The sequence below is a fragment of the Corythoichthys intestinalis genome, chromosome 16, assembly GCF_030265065.1.
Source record: "Corythoichthys intestinalis isolate RoL2023-P3 chromosome 16, ASM3026506v1, whole genome shotgun sequence".
Classification (NCBI taxonomy): Eukaryota; Metazoa; Chordata; class Actinopteri; order Syngnathiformes; family Syngnathidae; genus Corythoichthys; species Corythoichthys intestinalis.
This window is the reverse complement of record NC_080410.1, coordinates 12,513,481-12,534,373: the sequence shown is the minus strand read 5'-3', so window position 1 is coordinate 12,534,373 and position 20,893 is coordinate 12,513,481. Positions and strand designations below refer to the sequence as shown.

Sequence of the window (20,893 nt, the reverse complement as noted above, 5' to 3'; positions counted from 1 at the left end):
TTACATGCAATGACACTTTTTGGCCTCCGGGGCCAAAATCCGCTTATGATTACATGAGGCACCATGTTTGCAGCTCTGGCTTGCTAATGGTCAACAATTTTCCTGCCATGTCATTTCCTGTTTTATTTTGAAGGCTCACCCTCCTCGTGTCTTACTACCAATGTTGATCACGTCAGCCTTGTTTCATAGCAATTATAGTTGTCCAGATTTTATCCTCCATTTGGAGTGTTTTTGTTTGAACTTTTGATCATAGTTATCTCGGCTTTTTCCTCCATTTGGAGCGTTTTATGTTTGTACTTTACCTGCTGTTGGAGTGCCTTTCTGTTTGAACTTTTGATCGTGGTTGTCCTGACTTATTCCTCTGTTTGGAGCGCTTTATTTTGGTCCTTTTTCTCGTACCCACATGTCAGCGGAAGAACCTTTGTTTTCTTTTTAAAAAAAATTGTTTCCAGAACTCTGCAGCTGAGTCTGCCTTGTTATCTCAGCCCGACAACAATGTTCGTGTTGCAATTTTGCGACTTTAGCTTGTAAAGGGTTAAGTTGTACTTGTTAAATGTAGGCCACATCAGTGGTGGAAAAAAAATTAAATGATTAATTTTGACCTTTTTTTTTAGTTTAAGTAGCATTTGAACTGTGGTGTGTTAACTATTTGTACCCACTGTAACTTTTGACTAGCACCTACAATTTGCAATAAGTATAAGAAATAGTATCATACTTGTCCAAACAGTGAATTTGTATTCTTTTAAAACCTAGATAGGTGATTATAACATAAAACTAGATTTTCGTTTACAAAGGACAAGTAAGCAAAGATACCCGTTTGAGGAGTCGAGGCGCATCAATGTCAATCTTGCAGCGTCTTTCAATCACCACTGTGGAGCCATCCTGGCTTTGGTTTTCACTGATGACCTCACTGTCTACAAACACTGGAATCAAGTGACACTTTGGAAATCTTTTGTTGTAAGCCTGATAGGGAGACATTAAAACATATGTGCCTATTTAAGTCGTGTGATTTAATGTCGTAATGGAAAATCTGACAAAAAAGACATGGGCAGGCACAAAAGAACAGATTTCTTTCCTGCCTTGGCTTTACAAAAACAACATTTATTATTCTCTAATCATATTAGTGTGCTGCCAGGTTGGTGAAAGCACAGCAGGACACTCTGAAATGTCCCATTACACCCAGCAGAGCTAACACAATATTAGAATGAATTATTGTATCTTAAATCCAGATGAACACAGTGTGTTGCTTCATAGTGTACTTGCTAAATGCATCATAGAAGAACAAAACAAATGATCAAATTGCACTCATTTGGCAGTTCTTAGCTTTTTCTTCTAACAATAAAAACATTGTGGGCATTAGTGTTGTTTTCGTCAAAAACGACAAAGGTGAAAATATTTCGTCAACAAACACTTTTTTTTATGATGCTGACAAGACGATAACAAGCTAAAAACGTGTTTGAGGGACTATAACATAACGAGACGAATGCCAGTTTTCGTCTGGCGAGGCGAAAGTGCGAGTAGTTTCCATCACATGTTCACAATGTGTGATATTTTATGTGTAGTTAGCCTGCATCGTAGCAGTCTCGTGTCAATCGTGATGTGCTGCGCCCACCCCCCTCCTGACTCACCTGTCTCCATGCAGCCTTGCACACACTGTAAGATTTGTTTTTTTTGCCAGAGAGAATATGCAAGGCTGCTTTAGCCTTTAAAGGTCTATGCTGAGTGATCATCACACACTAAATGTAAGTCATAGCGTTAGCATAGCATTCGCATTAGCATTATAGTAATGCTAATGGCGAACATCCTCTTAAACTCTGGGACAATTTTTTTTTACTTGCAGCTCATGGCGTCCAGGAGGTTAACATTAAGTGAAAATTACGTACTGTTTTCCCGCTGAGTGTATATTATTACCAAGTTCGCATTGTCCATGTCGATGCTATAATATGTGCTCGTCTGTCAATGTTCATTTGAAATAGTTGGAAACCTTTATTTATTTTTTGAGTAAAATTTTTAATTTTACAGATGAAAAACATTTCTAGTAAGCGTCGACTAAAATTGGACGAAATTAGTCCAGTTTTCGTCGACAAAAACAAGACAAAGATTTTGAGATGACTAAAATATGACTATGACTAATAAGAATTATTGTCCAAAAGACTAAGACGAAAATTAAAAGGGCTGCCGAAAACAGCACTGATGGGCATGTACTGATAATGGCAACAGTATTCATAAGTACAGTGGTACCTCTCCATGTTTGAACATTGCCATCGCAATGTGCCCACGTGCAGTAGTCCTATCGTAGGAGGAATGTATTTTTATCGTTTTTTTTTTTTGTTTGTTTGTTTGTTTTTTAACACATAAACTTTTATTTTGCTTCACAAAAGCAGCAAGTGTGCAGAGGCATAGCCTCCTAGATCCCTTTTATATACAGCAAACTTCATCATTCACAGATGAACCCCTTAGCCTGGCTTAAACGGTATTATATAAATACAATATGGTCATGGTGAGTCAGTCTTACCAAACAGAGCTATTCAAGTCATCTTGTGAAAATTCTAATCATTTTAATATCGCAATATATATCCCAATATGTCGCGATATATCGCAAAAACCCCAAAAGTTGCAATGGCAGTTTTTCCCAACATCATTCAGCCCTACGCTACATACGAATTTAATTCATTCAAAGACCTGGTTTGTAAGTCGAAATGGTCATATGTCGAGCGAAATTTTCCTATAACAGTTCATTAAAATTAGATTAATTCGTCCCACAGACCAAAAACCTTACGATAAATACTTCAATAATATTACTGGTACAATTTCAAATAGCAATTACACGTAGCAAAACAAATAAATTATAAATACAAATCGGAATAATATAATTATTATCTCACAAATCAGGTTGTAATGTGGCGTTTTTTGCATGTTGTACCTGAACGCACCATGTGACTGACGACAGAGTGAGAGAGGTGCGGAAGAGTTTTTACCTTCTCTTTTCATGTTGTTGATGGCCTCGGCTACAGTGGACAGTAGCCGTGTTGTGTTGCACAAGGCCCGAAATAAAAGATTAAAAACCTGACGAAGCCGGTGACTTCCTTGCATATGTTACAATAAAAACTGTCACCTTAACTTAAAGATGGGTGAACAGAGGTCGGACGACAACCGTCGAGAACGTAGATACAGTCCTGCCGTATTGCTGAACCAGTTCACTTCCGCGCACACTACGCTGAATTTTTTTCATATTTCCACCTTAATTTCAATGCTAAGTGTCACCTTTTTCCTTGTTTCACCACCTGCACGAACCTTCTTGGCACCCATGTTGATTTCTCTCACACGAAAATCCGCGGGAAAACAATGAAATTGCGAAACTGTAATAAATCGTCGGATTTCGAGCATGTTGTCACATGTCGAGACAAATGACGAGTCAAATTTTACGTCAAATGTCGAAAGGATCTTATCGATCATATGTCGAGGTACCACTGTAGTGTTGCACCAATACCATTTTTGGGGTCCCCATACCGATTCTGACACTTGACTGTGTGGTAACAGCCTACGTTGAGACGGTATTGAAACTTTATTTATTTATTTATTTATTTTTTAAAATACTTTGTTTTCTTTGAATACTAAATTACTGGATACCCACTTGACTGTAGAGTAATTCTATCATGGCTTGGTCAGACACTGCTTAACTCATTGTCTGCCATTGATGTACAATCCATTTGAAGTGGCAGTGAATGACTGTTCATTTGTTTTTTCATTCATTCACTCGCACTTTAAATGGATTGGATGTCTACTAGTGTTAACGTAATTGTTGGGAAGGCAGAGGAAGAATTTAAGGGGCAGTTTACATGGCGACTCTGCGACATGAAGACGCAATGACTGAGTAGTGGAATAGCCTCGCGTGCATATGAAGTCGGCAAAGACTGAAGGTGAAGACGAAAAATTCTGAATCCTGCCTCCAAAGTGAAAGAATTCGATTGCGGGGGCTTGAGGGCGGCTGGCTCCGCATGAATATCAAAAGCTCCTAATAACGTCAACGATAACGATAACGTCAGCACTCATACACGTCACATTGGGCGTGCGCAGCTGTGCTATTAAACATTAAAAACAGCTAAAGGCAGAATGTCGGCTTTAATTTACTGTTTGAACAATATTTTTAAATTTAAATATGTTGAATGTTTCCATTTTTGTGCGTTTTTGAACAAAAGAAAATGCCATAGCTTGAAGAGGATGGGCATGTTGTCTTTCAGGCTGAGGAGGTCAGTCATTCGCTGTCGTCTTGTAAATCTGCACTTCCCCCTAGGGCCTGGCATGAATATTACATCGTTTTCATGCAGAATTGCGACATTGTTCGGATGGAGACGGAACCATATAAATGCAAATTCGAAATTTTTCGTCTTCTCGGAGAGTCACCATGTAAACTGCCCCAAAGTTTGTTTTTTGTTTTTTTACTCATTGGCTGCCAATGACAGCGCTAGAGGTGGGAGAAACTGCCAACCCTACCACTTCAAATGGATCGGACGTCTGCTAGTGATCAACTCATTAAAATTCACAACAGAAGGATGATTAGACGCTATACAATTGGTGGTCTATCATCATCTTAGGAAGGACAACAAGCACTCTTTTACGGCAGTGAGCATAGCTGGCAGCCAGCTTGGGTAGGGCGACAGAGAGTTGGAAACTAAATCTCAAAAAGTACATTTTGCACAGGATGGACACGATATTTCTTAGTACTCCTCGAATATCGATGACGTCATTTTAATACCGGATCAATGGCCATACGGGTATCAGTGGACTATTCACTAATACTATTCAGAGGAGAAATACATGTCATAATATGCAAATACTGTACAAAGTAACAGACTGTTGAGTCAAAGTTTATTGAAAACATTTTGTAAGTAAATAAAAGTGTCTGAAGCAGGAGACGATTCAGTGCTCTCGAAGGAGCTACAGATTTTCTGGGAAAGTATTATTTTATTATCCCTTTAGACTTTGGAGAAATATATGAAGAGAAACTTTTCATGGAGTCAAACAGTGTTTACTTGGACTGTGTACTGCAAGTTTCACGGCTGATGTCTGCAGTGCAAAGTGTGACCGTCTTGTGCCTGCATTGAGCATATTGCGTAACCTGTTTAATGTATAACGTCAAGCTAGAAGCAAAAGCAAAAAGAGAGTGTGGAAAACCTGGTCTGACAAAAACAAATATTTACCTTACATACAACTCCTGCTGTATATATACTAAAGACCTGATTGAATCAGGCCAATCATATGAAAGGTTTATGTATAAACAAATGCCACCGATTATCATATTGCTACCACCACAATGTAAGCTGCTCAGTTACCCAATGTAAACTGTAAAATAATGTAACTTAACCCTTTCATGCACAAATTATGTTATTATTTTTTTTAACTCTTACTTGTATGTATATATATATAATTATGAAAAAATAATATACAAATATAATGATGATTAATAATAACATAATAATAATGTTATTATCAGAGGGGATGGTTATTATTTAAAAAAAAAAAAAAATTGTGATCATTACGAAATCTGAATGTCAAAAATTTGATATTTGATATTTTCTGCGTCCTTTATGGTATACTGGGGACGGGTTTCAATAAGCTTCGGCTTCTCCCGTCAGCCCTTTTCTTTTCGGGTTGAATTAATTGTAAACACATATAAATGTTGTTTGTTTGTTTGGATTGTCATGCCTGAAGGGAAAATAAATAAATAAATAAATAATTGCAAATTTGTAACTTTTATTTTATTTTTTTAAATGACTAAAAATCGTCACTTGCCCTATAAAGGTTAAAGAACATAAATGTCAAATTTTAAATAGTGATCCGCTTTAATGATCACTCTCTAAAAGAGTTTAAATTTTGACAATTGATGAGACAAAGCATATATTAGAGTTGTAAAAAAAACAGACAGCACAATGATTCATTCACACTGGGATACATTTTCAGGTTAAGTCACCAAAAGTTCATGTCACACTGACTACAACAAATACGACAAATACACTAAGAACTTGCCGCAGAAAGGCACATCTTGCCGTGTGACTGTTTAACTAAATGTGAACAATAGTACTCACTGCCATTATTAACTCGAACGGATGTTTGTAGACCCGGACAGGAGACTGGTATTCTTGTACCATGGCTGCAGTTCAGTCAGTCCCTGCTGAACAACAAGATGACAATTTGTCCTCTGTTTTTATAACAGAATTTAGTGACACAAACTGAATGAAGACGACAACAACCATCACATTTATATGACTCTTTGCCATGGTTATTATCACTGATTATGCTGCATGGGGTAGATCTAGTAATGGTAGTCACAATACTTTGCATAAAGCCTATCGTCAATAGTCCATCGTAAAGAGAGAACATACGTGACTTACTGCAGTGGAAAGTTGATCACTTGGTTTAAGACGTTTTAAGTTTCTGATCCATTTGAATGTCGTCCACACTGTCACAGCTGGCAGAGGGAAATGACTTGTTATGCCTCTTTGGGTGTTGTAAAATTACAAGCACTGTGGCCAGATGGTGAATGTGAACTCCACCTCTTTCAAGCCAACTGGAAGCCACGCTTGCTTTTCACATCAAGTAACCCTGGTACAAGACGACCGTTATGTAGTAGGTGTAACATGGCATTTAACCTTGAGAAATCTGTTTTCACAACAGACTGACAGTCATGAGTGAAAAGTAAGCAGGGAGGTTCGAGAGATGATAAAACCCTCAAAGAAAACATGCTTGAATTCATGTGTAAAGGTATTAGTACATCTATAGGTCTGTTGTAAGATTTCTTAAAAACCGGATAGCCCAAAATGTTGTATTATGTTTAAAAAAACATGCACAAAAGTAGTGCTACAACGATTAATCAATTAACTCAAGTAAATCAAAGAGAAAAAAGTTTTGAATCAGATTTTGCTGCTTCGAGGCTTTGTTTAATTTGTGGCATAATGGTTTTGAAAGTGTTTGCATTTAGTTTTAATGATTTGGGTGGATACACTGCCCTCTGGTGGCAACAGTGAATATGACATAGTCCATCTAATGTTAGTTTTGATTTGGGTGGATACACTGCCCTCTAGTAGCAACAGTGAATATGACATAATTTGTCTAACAGCTGAATCCAACTGCTCCTTGTTAAGGCCAACATAAGGTTTTAGGTTTTTGTTCAAACTAATGTGTTTTTTTCATGTATTTGTATTTCAGCTTAGAAGTATATTTAGATTTTTTTTTTTTTTTGTGGGGATAGGTGTTTGTGCTATTCGTTAAGAGCTTTGTGAAAAAAAAAAAAAGTCAGCGTTTTATGACATTTAAGCTAGAGGACTTCTATTCAAGTTAGCCAATTGTTCTTTTGTTGTACCTTGATCACCGTTTATTTATTTATTTATTTTAGGGGTGCACGATATCCATTTTTTGAAGCCGATACCGATATCGATAACTTCCTGCTCCTCAAGGCCGATAACCGATACGATAACACCGATAATATATATATATATATCAGGGGTCACGTTAACCGAATATTTTCCGTCGTTGACCGGTTTTTTTAAACGGTGACGGAAAAAACTGAAGTCCATCTGTCATTTTGACAGGTTGCAATTCACACCCCAGACCACAGGGTGGCGAGTGAGCATATTAATTAGCTATTGCCTCTCTTGATGCATGACGTCGTTGGCCTTACTCGGAAAAATGTCAAGGCAACTGAGTGTTTGCCTGGCACGGCCAGACTGTTCTCCCTGTATTTTTCAAACACTGAGAGAAAAGTCTGGGACACAGCCTCTCGAGTAGGTACAAAATCAATCGACAAATCAGATTTGTTTATTTGCGTGACGTGTTCTTCACGAGCAACGTCACTCTTGCGCGCCGAAAGTCGTCTCTACAACAACACGGATGGCGAACAGGAGAGCCGAGAATATGTTCCAGTCTGTGGTAAATTCAGTTTTAAATGAGTTAAAACACATCAACACGAGTCATTGACAGCAGTCTGTTTCGCGCTAGCCATGTTGAATAAACTCCGTTCTCCTCGTATGTTTACTTCCGCGCGCAAGTCCCTCATCCTGCCCTCGTCGCTTTGCTAACAGCACGTCTGCCCGTCGCTGACTGGTGCACTCCGCTGTCTGTTTGCCTCTTGTTAAGCTTGTTCGGACAGAATATTGATTAAAAATGAATGAAAACTAAATACTATTGAATATGTCATTATTATCATTTTAAAAATGTAAGTGACGGGTAAAAATAGATTATGACCGGATTTTTATGACACTGTCAGTCAAAATGACAGACAACGAAAAAGTCTAGCGCAACCTCTGATTTTATATATATATATATATATATATATATATATATATATATATATATATATATATATATATATATATATATATATATATATATATATATATATATATATATATATATATATATATATATATATATATACAGTGGTACCTCTACATACGAATTTAATTCGTTCCAGGACCTTGTTTGTAAGTCGAAATGGTCGTATGTCGAGCAGGATTTTCCCATAGGAATACATTATAATTCCATTAATTCGTTCCAAAGCCTAAAAACATACACTAAATTCTTAATAAATACTGCTGGCACGGTTACAAATGGCAATTAAACATAGAAAAACAAATAAGTTATAAATAAATAATTCAGAATAATATAATAATAATAAGAAGAATTAAAAATTATTCCTGTAAATAATGTAACGAATCGGATTCTAATATGGCGGACACTTTTTACTGTCCCTGAACGCACCGCGAAGCTCAGTCTCAGTGACGTCTCAGTGAGATAGGTCGGTGCGGTAGAGATAATACTTTCGTTTTCTTGAGAGCAGTCAACTGCTTAAGACAATGGGCGTTTTGTGTTGGATAAGTTCTTAAATAAATGATAAAAACGTGACGAAGCTGGCGATTTCCTTGGCAATGTTACCACAATAATAATTGTCACCTTAACTTATAAATAGTGGCGAATGGTGGTCGGAAGAGGACCATGGAGCGGTATTGTTGAGCCAGTTTAGGGACGCGCACCCCAAGCTCATATTTTTCTATAACTTGTATCTTCATTTCAAAGGTAAGCATCACTTTTTTCCTTGTTTCTCCAACTGTATCAACTTTTTTTGAAAACTGTGTTGATTTCTCACACAAGAAAATCCACCGTGCGGTCGTTTGCAGTGCTGTCATGTCGTCGTATTTCGAGCAACTCGTCGGATGTAGAAACAAATGGCGGCTCAAATTTTACGTCGGATGTCGAAAAGATCGTGTGTCGAAGTGATCGTATGTAGAGGTACCACTGTATATATATATATATATATATATATATATATATATATATATATATATATATATATATATATATATATATATATGATTTTTTTTTTCAATGTATATTCACCTGAGATTTTGAACACCTGTAGGTCAAAAATACTAATGGTGGATTCAGCATAGATTTACCTTTGACCTAACCAGAATTTTCATGATGACATGAACAGTATTATAATGAATAAAACAAAGACAAGAACAGTTTTGACTTCAAATAAAGTGCCCATATTAATTTTTTCAAATAAATATAATTTGAGTCAATCACAATCAATAAGTCAATATCATTGACGATGTGTTCCCCTGAACAATATGCACAGAACTAAAACAAACATAAACCCAACAGGTATTGTGCTTTGCCAGCAGATGCAGTTGTATTTGGTGCAACAGGAGAATGAAACAAATTTTATAACCTGGCAATTATAGGACAGCAAGCCTATCAATAACCGAAAGGCCTCTCAATAACATGTAAACATAACACTGTAAAATGCAAACATTTGCTAATTGCCATAGTAAGGTTCATCACTCAGTGATGGAAAAATAATGCCTCTAAAACAGTAACAAAAGTTTGCATACTGGCAAAACAAATGCACACGTCCCATTTCACAGACACCGTGCCAAAATTAATATAAATAGCCCCGATAATATATAATGTTATTGGATTTATTGGGATGACATCATAATTCCTATTATCGGACCGATAATTATCGTGCACCTCTGATTTATTTATCATTTTACCGTTTGAGCCTAAACTCGGGTATTTTAATTAGGTTTGAAATGTTTTTACTGCTCTTGTGAAATCAAAGTGAAATCCTGCATAGTTTGAAACACTCGGGAGTTTTATTTTGTATTTGAATTTAATGTATTGTAAGCATAAACATTTGTGTCTTTTGTTTTATATCTCCTTTAATTCATTCTGCAAGGTATTAAATGTTTGTAATCGGATAACTCGATTATTCGAACATACTAATCATATAGATCAATTGATTACTTAAATAATCGATAGCTCCAACCCTACACAAAAGTAGACTATTGGATACAGTACAACCTCTGTTCACCTCCCGGTACAGTACGATTTGCAAAACCTTGCTTATTATATCACAATGTGGTGATACAACAATTATGGATTCATGGGTCTAGGAATCAATCTGTGATGTTGTACAGTACAACTATTAAAGAGAAAACAAAGTATTTCTAAATGGAAACATAAACAATGTTTATTTCATACACTGCTGCCGACAATCTATCAAAAACTTTTGTCTACCTCACAGACTACGAGAACAGTTCAGTGCAACATTTCTGTAAAAAAAAAAACAAACAACAACACAGCAAATCTATACTATTGCAAAACTGTTGTATTCAAACAAGTCTCTTTCTTAAATCATTGCCTCCCATTGACAACACTAGATGTCCAATTCGTTTAAATTGAGAGCTTTAGCTTTGAATGGTCATGTGCGAATGCCATTGACAGCGCTATAGATGTCCAATTCATTTTGACTAGGAAGCGTTCAGTTAAAATCAATTTGCCATTTACCACCGTCCAGATGTAGGTAGTAAAGTGTTACATTTACTCCGTTACATTTCCTTGAGTAACTTTTTGAGAAAAATGTACTTTCAAGAATAGTTTTACTAAGACATACTTTTTACGTGAGTAGATTAGTGAAGAAAGAACGCTTCTCTTACTCCGCTACGTTGGTAGTCGTTACATTTTTCCTCTTTATTCTGAATATAAGATTTTACTTCTTTTTTTTTTGACAGCGACACCAACAGTAGCATTATCAGTTTTACCAATGAGACACGGCAACAATAATCACATGACACCATTATACCAATCAGACTCAAGCTTGCCATCCCATGATCACGCCAGCCAGTTCAAACACGTTGCGTCTTTAAAGCACCTTAAAAAATTAAGTATTTGACATTGAGCGCTGCCGTCAACATGACTCCACAGCGCGGATTTTAACCTTTGTCCCAGTTTTTATTTGGTACCGATTGACCATGGAAAACCGATTATTTGATCCTTTTAATTTCATAACATGATTTATAAAATACTATACAACGATTAAAACTAGGAACTATTTTATTCACTAGAGGGCACTCATGCTCTTTGGACGAATGATGCTTCAGTCTATTTTTTTTTTTTCTCTTGCCGTAATTATTATTTATTTACGTTGTTGTATATATTTGGCCTAATGCTGTTGTGTAAATATAATAATAGTAGTTCATATATATAACTTTGTGCTGAGAAGAATAAAATCCATTTAAAAAAACAAAACAAACAAAAATCATTAGCAGTTATTCACAATGTTACTTATTACCTGAGTATTTTTTTTCACCAAATAATTTTTTACTTGTACTTGAGTACATTTTCTGATTAATACTCTTACATTTGTAATATTATTTTGAACTAACGCTACTCTTACTTGAGTACAATTTTTGGCTACTCTACCCACCTCTGCCACCGTCAATGGCAGTCCGTGATTTAACATTGACAATAATCCAGTGGAAAACTTTGGTCTAGTGGTCAATTATGCAAGCAATCTCTTGGCTACTTCATTAAACCGTGACATCTTTTTAAAATAATATACTGATTCTTAGCATGAGCATATCGATAACGTACGTAAGGGCGTAGGTTTGGTCTCAATATTGGTATTAACAACATCTCAATATTAACAGCATAACCTGCATGTACACGTTTCTGTGTACTTTTCAGGTAAAACACTATTGCTTTTGTCCACAAGCACAGCCAAACGCAACAAAAAACGACAGCCCCTTTGGGCTGCTTCAAGACCAAATAAATAAAATAAAAATGAAAACCAGGGTAAAGGGGGTAAACCTTGGTTCACTACATTTCTTACAGCTTAATTAAAGTTAACAGTAGAAATCATCCACAAGGATATTTCTCTCAAAGCAGCTTCCTCCTTGGGTTCGCACAGATTAATGTTATGCTAACTCTGATGCAGGTTGGACTTTCAGTAGCAAAATTAGTGGTGTGCTGCCCACCTACACAAAATTTGATGTTTTTACGTTAGTTACAGTGGCTGCTGCTGGCGGGAAAAAAATTCTAATACGCCTTGTCTTTGAAGGGGGCTGAGGCCGCAGCATGTGGTATCTCTGTCAGAGGGGTCAAGTCATCAGCCAATCAAACATTCATTTGAGGGGGAAAAAATGGACTGGCACATTCAGCAAGTGAAAAGGGGTCAATGTAAGTCTGAAAATCATTAAAGTACTGTAATTCACTTAGTAATGGTAGGGCCAATTCTATCCTTACAATATATGGGAAGACAATCTAAACTACCTATAAATAAGTAGGGTGACCAAACGTCTTCTTTTGCCCGGACAAGTCCCCTTATTACGTGCCCTCCAGAGCGTCTGGCCGGGTTTCATAAATTCATGAAAATGTCCGGTTTTTATGATTTTTCACGGACCAATTTTAAGAGAATCCCTCCGGCCGCTAGGGGCCTGCGCCTGCCTGCGTTGAAGTGGCTCCTATTAGTAGGTGCAGGAGAAGGAGTAGATCATCTTCTTTTTTGTTGGCAGTTTACCCTTTGTTTCATAGGGAATTACCACCATCTACTGACGGTTTGGCAAGAGATCAGACTACAGTAAGGAGTTCAATAAGGAGTTCTAAAAGACGTGGCTCCATACACCTTTCTGTAAGTTTATCTCCTGTTAATGTCGATCACGTGTCTTCTGTTGTATTCAGGGTTATATGTGTACAAAGAGATGCAGTATATTGTATAAGTCTTGTAATTGTTCTGCGTTAGTTAGTGGTTGAATGCTGGTATAGCTAAATAGCTGTGTTTCTCATGATTTTTTATTTTATTTTATTTTTTTACGATAAATACGTAAATAATGGCAACTGTTGACTTCTGTCGGAGATTTGCACTGACGTAATTTGTAAAATCCCGTTTGTTGTCGCATCTTTGCGCTGCCAATGATAGTAAACTTTTATAGCAAAGTCTTATTTTGCCTCGGCTCCCGTACTCGCTAATAGGGTAGCAATCAGTGAGCTCAGCTGTGCTAGGCATTATGGGCAATGTAGTTTTGAACTGCTGCGTTTAGAAACATGCTGTTTGAATAGCTTGTCAGTTTATTTCGGTTATTGTTTGCGTACAATCTAGAACATTGAATGAGAATAAAAATTGAGTGGGAATAACAATTTGTCAACGACAATTGTCGTGATAGTAATTTTTAAAAATGTTGAGTCGGCACATAGCCTACTGTGTGTGTGTATTGATTGGACTACATTTCCATGGGTCTGCATTACATTTTTTTTTTTTTTTTTTTAATCATTATTCGTTGTTTTTTTTCTTTTCTTTTTTTCTTTTAATTGTTTTATTTTCTTTTTATTTTTTTTTTAGGAAGAATAAAGCCTGTTGAGTAACCAGTTGAGTAAAAAAAAATGGGTGATATAGGCATCTTTGAGTGATCTTCGAGTAAAATTCGAGTACCTCGAGGCCGGGCCGAGTGTCCTCTTTTTTGGAAATCAAAATATGGTCACCCTGAAGTCATTATACAATGCAAATAAGGTTGCTTAAAAGTTGGTGGGGTCAAATGGAGCATCCTGAAAAGTTGGTAGTGTTATGTCCCTACCGTCCCTATGCAAACCTACGCCCTGGTAGGGTACCAGGATACAAAGAATCACAATATATCACCATATCAATATATTGTCATACCCTTACTATACAATGACTTGTTGCACCAAATAGGAAAAGTCAAACTTAGTTTCAATTTAACACATTAATGTTGCTGCTTTTATATCGCTGGTCAAAGTGTTTCCAACGCAAATGACTTAAAGAGTATCATTTTCAATACAAAAATTATTAACTATTACCGTGTTGTAGACAGTTTGTGGCGTTGAGTGATAAAGCAATCGGAGACCGGAAGTGAACAGACTCGTGACCGCTGTGATATCTGTTGACACTCTTTTGTTTTAGCAGCGATCAAAATTTTAATTCATTTATTTTTTTTCTTTTGGATTTGCTTACGTTTGCTGCAGAAAAATGAAGAACACTGTCATCATGCCTAAATACTATGTGACATAAATCGTTCCAAAGGTTTTACGTCATTAAGTCTGACGCCATATTGCGCCAGACAGGTGGATTGTTATGTTGTAAGTTTTCTCGAAAATATTTTGTGTATATTGTGATTCGCGTAAGTATTACTAAGTTTTTTTTTTTTTTTTTTTTTTTTTTTAATTAAATATGAGGCATGTGTTTAACTGACGTTTTTTTCTTGTGGTTGTCAAACTAAATGCCAAAAGTCACAACGTCACGTTCATGAAAAAACACATTTGTTCAAGCTTCTTCATTCACAAGTATATTCTTACTGTTGGAAAATTCAGTGTTGTCATTTTTCGTGATCATTTTAATTTGACTAATGACACATTTTTAGATGGTTGAGATTATGACGATTGTCCCCAGAATGTTAACAAAGATTCAATTATTTTCCGTTATAAAAGATTGCAGGAAACAATCACGCCAAAGGAAATTGTTTTGTAAAATGTCAACACTTCCAATTGCCTGACTCATTACCTAATTTGCAGAATCCCTGGTATACCATGTCTAATTACCACCAAGCTGGATAGTCTTCTGAATGTCATCAATTTGCTTGAATGTTTAACGTCACTAAATACACCATCATGCCAGACGTGTGTAGAATAGGAACACTAAATGGTGAGACTGATTTACAACAGCAGCAAGAGAAGCGAATCAAATCAAAATGTTCACCCCACCAAGCACTTCATCCTACTTTACTTATGTTTTAAGGAAGACATCGCGGGCAACGAATAGATTACGTAAATCTATTCCCTATTTGGTATCTAGCTGGTGAGAGAGCAATTTTACAATGGAAAATGCAAGAACTAGCACTCATAGAATAGAGTGTGTAGTTCATCCTATGTCCACTGGAGGTCCTCGGTCATTTATAGTAATGACATTTTATCTATTCCATATGTAGGCATCGAGGGACACCATTGCTGAAGTACTCAAGAACAAATTCTGGTGGTTAAATTCAAGAGATGTGTGCCATGTATAGCCCCTGGAGCACCACCTTTATCTCGGCAAGCGGTAGGCTGTGGTGAAATGACAGATTAATATTTAAATCCCAAACATATTCCATACTTTATTCCCTGAGCCACAGTACGAGTCAGTAAAAAGCACATATGAAGCCAGAGAGGTTTAATCCAGATTATTGAAATAAACACTTAACCCCCTGATGCCTGAATTCAAATCAGGGGCGTCACTAGGTTTTAAGAACAGGGGGGCTTGGTCCTCAGGAGACGCACAGGATGTAAGTGTATGTAGCGTACAAGCAAAAAAACCTCACAAACAGCTAACAAAGACTGAAAATGTATTCATTATTACAGTTGTTGTTTAGGTCTATTTTTTGCAACGCCGTACCGCACGCTACACGTCACTCCTGCTCATTAATATTCATGATGAACTGTTGCTAAGGGGGGACATGCTAACGTTTGTCCCAAATAGTAAATGAATGGAAATCGTGTACAAAGGAGATGTTTACAGAGCTAAACCCATAAACGGATTTTAAGGGGGGGACAGGCCCCCCGTGGCCGAAAAGTGTCATTGCAAGTAATTGACTTTCCTATAGACCCTACTCACCTACGTCACAAAATGGGCGTGTCGCTGTTTCCGGCCGCCATATTGTACCTCTTTTTCAGACGTATTCTCATTGTTTTCAATTAGTCGAGCAAGTTATAGAGCAATTCATGGAAGCCCCGGTGTTATCTGACGCTGTAAACTCATTGGATCCGTTGCATAAAAGGCGTTACGTGGAAAAGCTTCAGTTTATCCATTCGCCAGATCCGTATTTGATGCCTAAATCGATGTTTTTCGACCCGCTGGCTTCGCCTGACATCTGATGTCCTGATATTTACAACTATCTTGTCCACACAAAATCAGCCTATTCTCACGAAAGTTTGAAAAACTTTAAGAGCTTGGAGGCTTATAAATGCTACGTTGCTGGTTGGGTGAAACAGGTCCTCGTACACGAAAATTCGGCAGGAATCTTGTGCTGGGAAGGTGAGTTACGAAATTTTCAATTCAAAATCTTTTGTTCTTGCTAACATCCACTGTCAAGTCTAATGTATTTCATATCATTTGTCAATAGAGCTAGGGCTTTTAATGTTTATATGGTTTAGCGATAGCACTCTCACTGTATACATATATAATACGTAATAAATATGAAGTGCGATAGCACTACTCCAGATTCTCCCTAGTTGAATTTATTTTTTGGCTTTTGACCTCAATAGTGAAATTGTAAATTAATTGTATGACAACTGTCTGATTATCCCCTTATAATTATATATTTTCAGGTAGTTCATTCACAATGTCTGAGTGTATGTTGTCGGCGATTAGCCTAGCAATGATCTTAATTGTGGTTCTCAGCCCAAAACCCTCTAAATATATATTAAATGCATCTTACCAGATATAAAATGACTACTACGTAATCTGTGGTAGTCGTTTGGAGCCCAGTTTTCTCGTCGAATTGCAGCAGTCAATCTCGGTCTCCTCTTCGGGTCTCTCGGAATACGGTAAAAATTCAAGTCTCTCCGTCTATCTTCTCTGTTTTTGCAACCGACCGCCACACACGACTTCACCATTTTGATTATTAATGTTAACGAGCAGAAAAACACGCCATAATAGGAGGAATTTACGAAGCGCTAATGCATTAACATGACTAGTATCCGGACAACATGGCGCGGGGGCGTGGCTGTGACGTCACGTGAGTAGGGTCTATATACACCGTAATTTCCGGACAATTGAGCACCCCTGATTACAAGCCTCACCAAGTACATTTTTAAAGGAAAAACCATTTTGTACATACAAAAGCCTCTCCTGTTTATAAACTGCGTGTGCCCACATAGTAACAGTAGCGCCTCCAGAAATTTTTCATAGGGGTGGCCAGATGGGGCCACTTAAAATCTTGGGGTGGCCAAAACTAAAAGCCATAATTTCAGGTTTTCATTATATTATTGCAGTAAAAAGGTCAGGGGAAAACTATCAGAAAGCCTTAAGGACACGGCTACTGATATACTTTGGTGTATTGTGTAATATTTGATGTTACTAATTATTGAATGTGCATAATCCATAACTGTCCAGTCAACATTTTGAGTTCCACAACAATTCTGTTTTATTGTGTTATGTATATGTTAGGCATAAGGTGTACATTTAACTAGGGCCGTCAAACTATTAAAAATTGTAATCGAGTTAATCACAGCTTAAAAATTAATTAATCGTAATTAATCGCAATTCAAACCATCTCCAAAATATGCCATATTTTTCTGTAAATTATTGTTGGAATGGAAAGATAAGACACAAGATGGATATATACATTCAACATACTGTACATAAGTAGTGTATTTGTTATTGTAACAATAAAATCCACAAGATGGCATTAACTTTATTAACATTCTTTCTGTGAAAGGGATCCACGGATAGAAAAACTTGTAATTCTTAAAGGATAAATGTGAGTTTGTATATTGTGACTAAATATTGCCATCTAGTGTATTTGTTGAGCTTTCAGTAAATGATACTTTAGCGACCTAACTGTTCTGCCCAAATGCATGATGGGAAGTGGTGCAACCATGACTGTGTGGTGGCTGCAAATGCTACATCTTCTCTGCGTTGGGTACACTACAGGGTGTAAAGAAAACGATCAACTCCTGGCATTCTTCCCCACCTCACTTCCCATAATATTTATAGTTGCTGTGGGAGAGATGACAAAGCTTTTACCAATTAAAAGCACAGCCCCAATGAATGATTGTATCTACTCCACTCTGCCTTTTATCTCTGTATATAAGTAAAACTGCGCTATTGTAGGCTGTTTCCGGCAATGCGTGAATGAGTCGTACCGCGAATGCGTTAATTGCGATAAATATTTTCACGTGATTAATTTTAAAAAATTAATTAGCGCCCGTTAATGTGATAAATTTGACAGCCCTACATTTAACTAAACAAAATAAATGGATTCATTTGGGAAGAAATGCATAACTGATGCTACAACAATCTAACGATATACTGGCAAGCGGGGTGGCCAGTGGGGTGGCCAACCAATTTATAGGGGTGGCCGTGGCCACCCCTGGCCACCCCCTGGTGGCGCCACTGCATAGTAACATGAGATATTTATGAAGAAATACACAGAGCTTTTGGAGTTTTAATAACATACTTTAACGAATCGGGTTATAAATATAGCGTGTGATTTACGGGAGTAAGGGAGGTGCGGAAGAGTGTGAGACGTCTCCTTCCTGTTGTTGCGGGGGGGGTGCGTCAGCTGCTGCAGACAGCAGTCGTTTGTTGTTCCACGAGTTTCCAAAATAATGAATTGCAACCTAATTAAGCGGGTGACTCTTTGTCAACGTTACAATACCTTAACTTTTCTTTCCAAAGAGCGCCAGCAAAACGGCACTTAGTTGACTCCTCAAGCTCACTCCTGAGCGTGTGTCATCCTCTTCGTCACGCAGCAGACCGGCTTTTCGAAACCCGTTGGTGATGGTGGATTATTTTTTTATACCGCTCCACGCTGTCAGACTTGTGCAAAAGTTGCTCTTCGCGCGCGGCCAGTTTTAGTAAACGATCTCTCATCCAAGCCTTCAATTCAACTCGGCACGTCATATCCATTTCTTCTAGCATTTTCCATGATGCGGGTCTGCGAATTTTACTAATGCACAAAGATGAGGGTCTGCTACTTTTATTCGTGCACAAAGCGCAAAGTTAAAATACGGGTAAGAGTGCAAACTAGCGTCTTCCTCGACACATATATTCCACGTGTTTTATGTTTACATTTTATGCTCGAGCACTCCTGGCAGTCGTGAGAAAAATTGATAAATTGGCCGCATCATTGCATACGCCGCAGGATTCAAAATGAGGGAAAAAAGTAGCGGCTTGTAGTCCGGAAATTACGGTATAAGTTGTAAAGCAACAAAACTGCAACAAAAATGAATGAAATGAACAAAAAAATATATTTTTATAATGGGTCAAAATTATTTTTTAAACAGATTATGAGACAAGCACCTTAGACGGTCATTTGCTTTGCACATAATTTTCAAAAAAAAAAAAAATTATGGGAGCACAATTTTATTTTTCAAATGATTTTTTTCTTTGATTGAAAATATTTTTTTTTTTGATTGAAGCAACTTTTGGGGGGGATTGAATGATTTAGACACAAATGTCCTACCCATAATATGGCCCGAACACAAAAAGGATTGCTTCAATCAAAGAATTTTTTTTCAATGAAAAATTAAGTGTTCAAATGCAAATTTTTCAATCTCAAATATTTTTTCGCATTCAAAAACTTTTTCTATGATTGAAATTTTTCTTTTTTTTTTTTTTTTTTTTTTTTTTTTTTTTTGATTGAAGTGATTTTTCTTTTTGCAAATATATTTTTTTGATTGACTACTAAGACAAAAATGTCCTAGACAAAATGTGGCCCAAACACAAATCAACATTACTTCAATCAAAAAAGTTGCTTCCATCAAAAAAAAAAAAAAAAAAAAAAAAAACTTGACTTCATCAAAAAAAAAAAAAATCAAAGAAAAATAGCTTTCACATGCATTTTATTTTATTTTTTTAGTTTCAAATTAATTTTTGCATTCAAACACATTTTTTTGATTGAAACGACTTTTTGGGGGGGTTGCAATATATATTTTGATTGAAGCAACTTTTCTTTTTTTATTGAAGCAACTTTTTTCTAATTGAATAATAAAGACACAAATCCGCCCAGGGGATACAATTTTTGACTGGGGTAACTACATTGGCATGACACCGGCGGGCGTACCATATTCAATGGATGATGATCTTGGCGAAAAGTATTGCCTAAGCAGCCTGATTTAGAACTCCCCTCAAGAATGATGGGAAACAAAAAACACTCATTGTCAACTTATTATAAATATTCTTGTAAGATAATTTTATTGCTGTGACTGCGTTTCGGGGTCATCAACATGCTGTGCCCCCCCCGCCCAAAAAGTCAAACTCCGCCTATGGCTAAACCTACCAATTCTAACCGAAAATGATGTCCTTGGTGCCAAATTAACTGGTAAAGATGTGGAAGAACATACAAATGTTCTGTTAGAGATTACCTGGGTGTCGAGGGCTGAAAAAGAGCCGAGCTGATCCACACCTTTTTTCTTACGAAACAGACAATGACGTTCTCCTGTTTCAACAAGCTATCCTATACCCCCATATGCCCTGTCTTTCTTATATATTATATCCTCTGGTTGTCTGACCATTCTTGAGGGTACGGTAATTTATATTGTTAGTTTTGTGTAGTGATCGCAAATGCTACTCAGTGACAGCAAACAAACACTTAATTTTCTTAATCTTAATTCTATTAATTTATTTACACTTCCCCCTTAAGTTGTTTCTTTACAACAGAAAAGGTAATAAAAGGTGACATTCAGATACCACTTTAATTTTTTTTCAGGTTCATTCATTGTCAAATAGAAGCAGCACAGCAACACGCGACACTAAAAAATAAGTAAAAATATTAAAACGGCTTACCTCTTCTGCAGACGCTGTGGCAGGCAATGGGTCAGGACTGTCATTTGTAGGACAGCG

The 20,893-nt window shown here is 36.9% G+C and overlaps 1 protein-coding gene across 10 annotated transcripts in view; it reads right to left on the bottom strand.

Annotated features, from left to right (window-relative positions):
• The window catches only part of LOC130904736 (SEC14-like protein 1), a 36,790-nt gene extending 22,556 nt beyond the window's left edge, over positions 1-14,234 (bottom strand). The window contains exons 1-4 of one of the 10 annotated variants that reach the window (XM_057817692.1): positions 14,155-14,234; positions 6,393-6,469; positions 6,087-6,172; positions 814-963 (exon numbers count right to left, since the gene is read on the bottom strand). In XM_057817692.1, coding sequence (XP_057673675.1) covers positions 814-963; positions 6,087-6,149 — 213 coding nt within the window. In that variant the 5' untranslated portion in view covers positions 6,150-6,172; positions 6,393-6,469; positions 14,155-14,234. Of the gene's footprint in view, positions 1-813; positions 964-6,086; positions 6,173-6,392; positions 8,256-14,154 lie in introns of those variants that run through there. The other 9 variants (XM_057817691.1, XM_057817693.1, XM_057817695.1 and 6 more) reach the window with 9 other exon arrangements.
• Between the last annotated feature and the right edge of the window lie 6,659 nt (positions 14,235-20,893).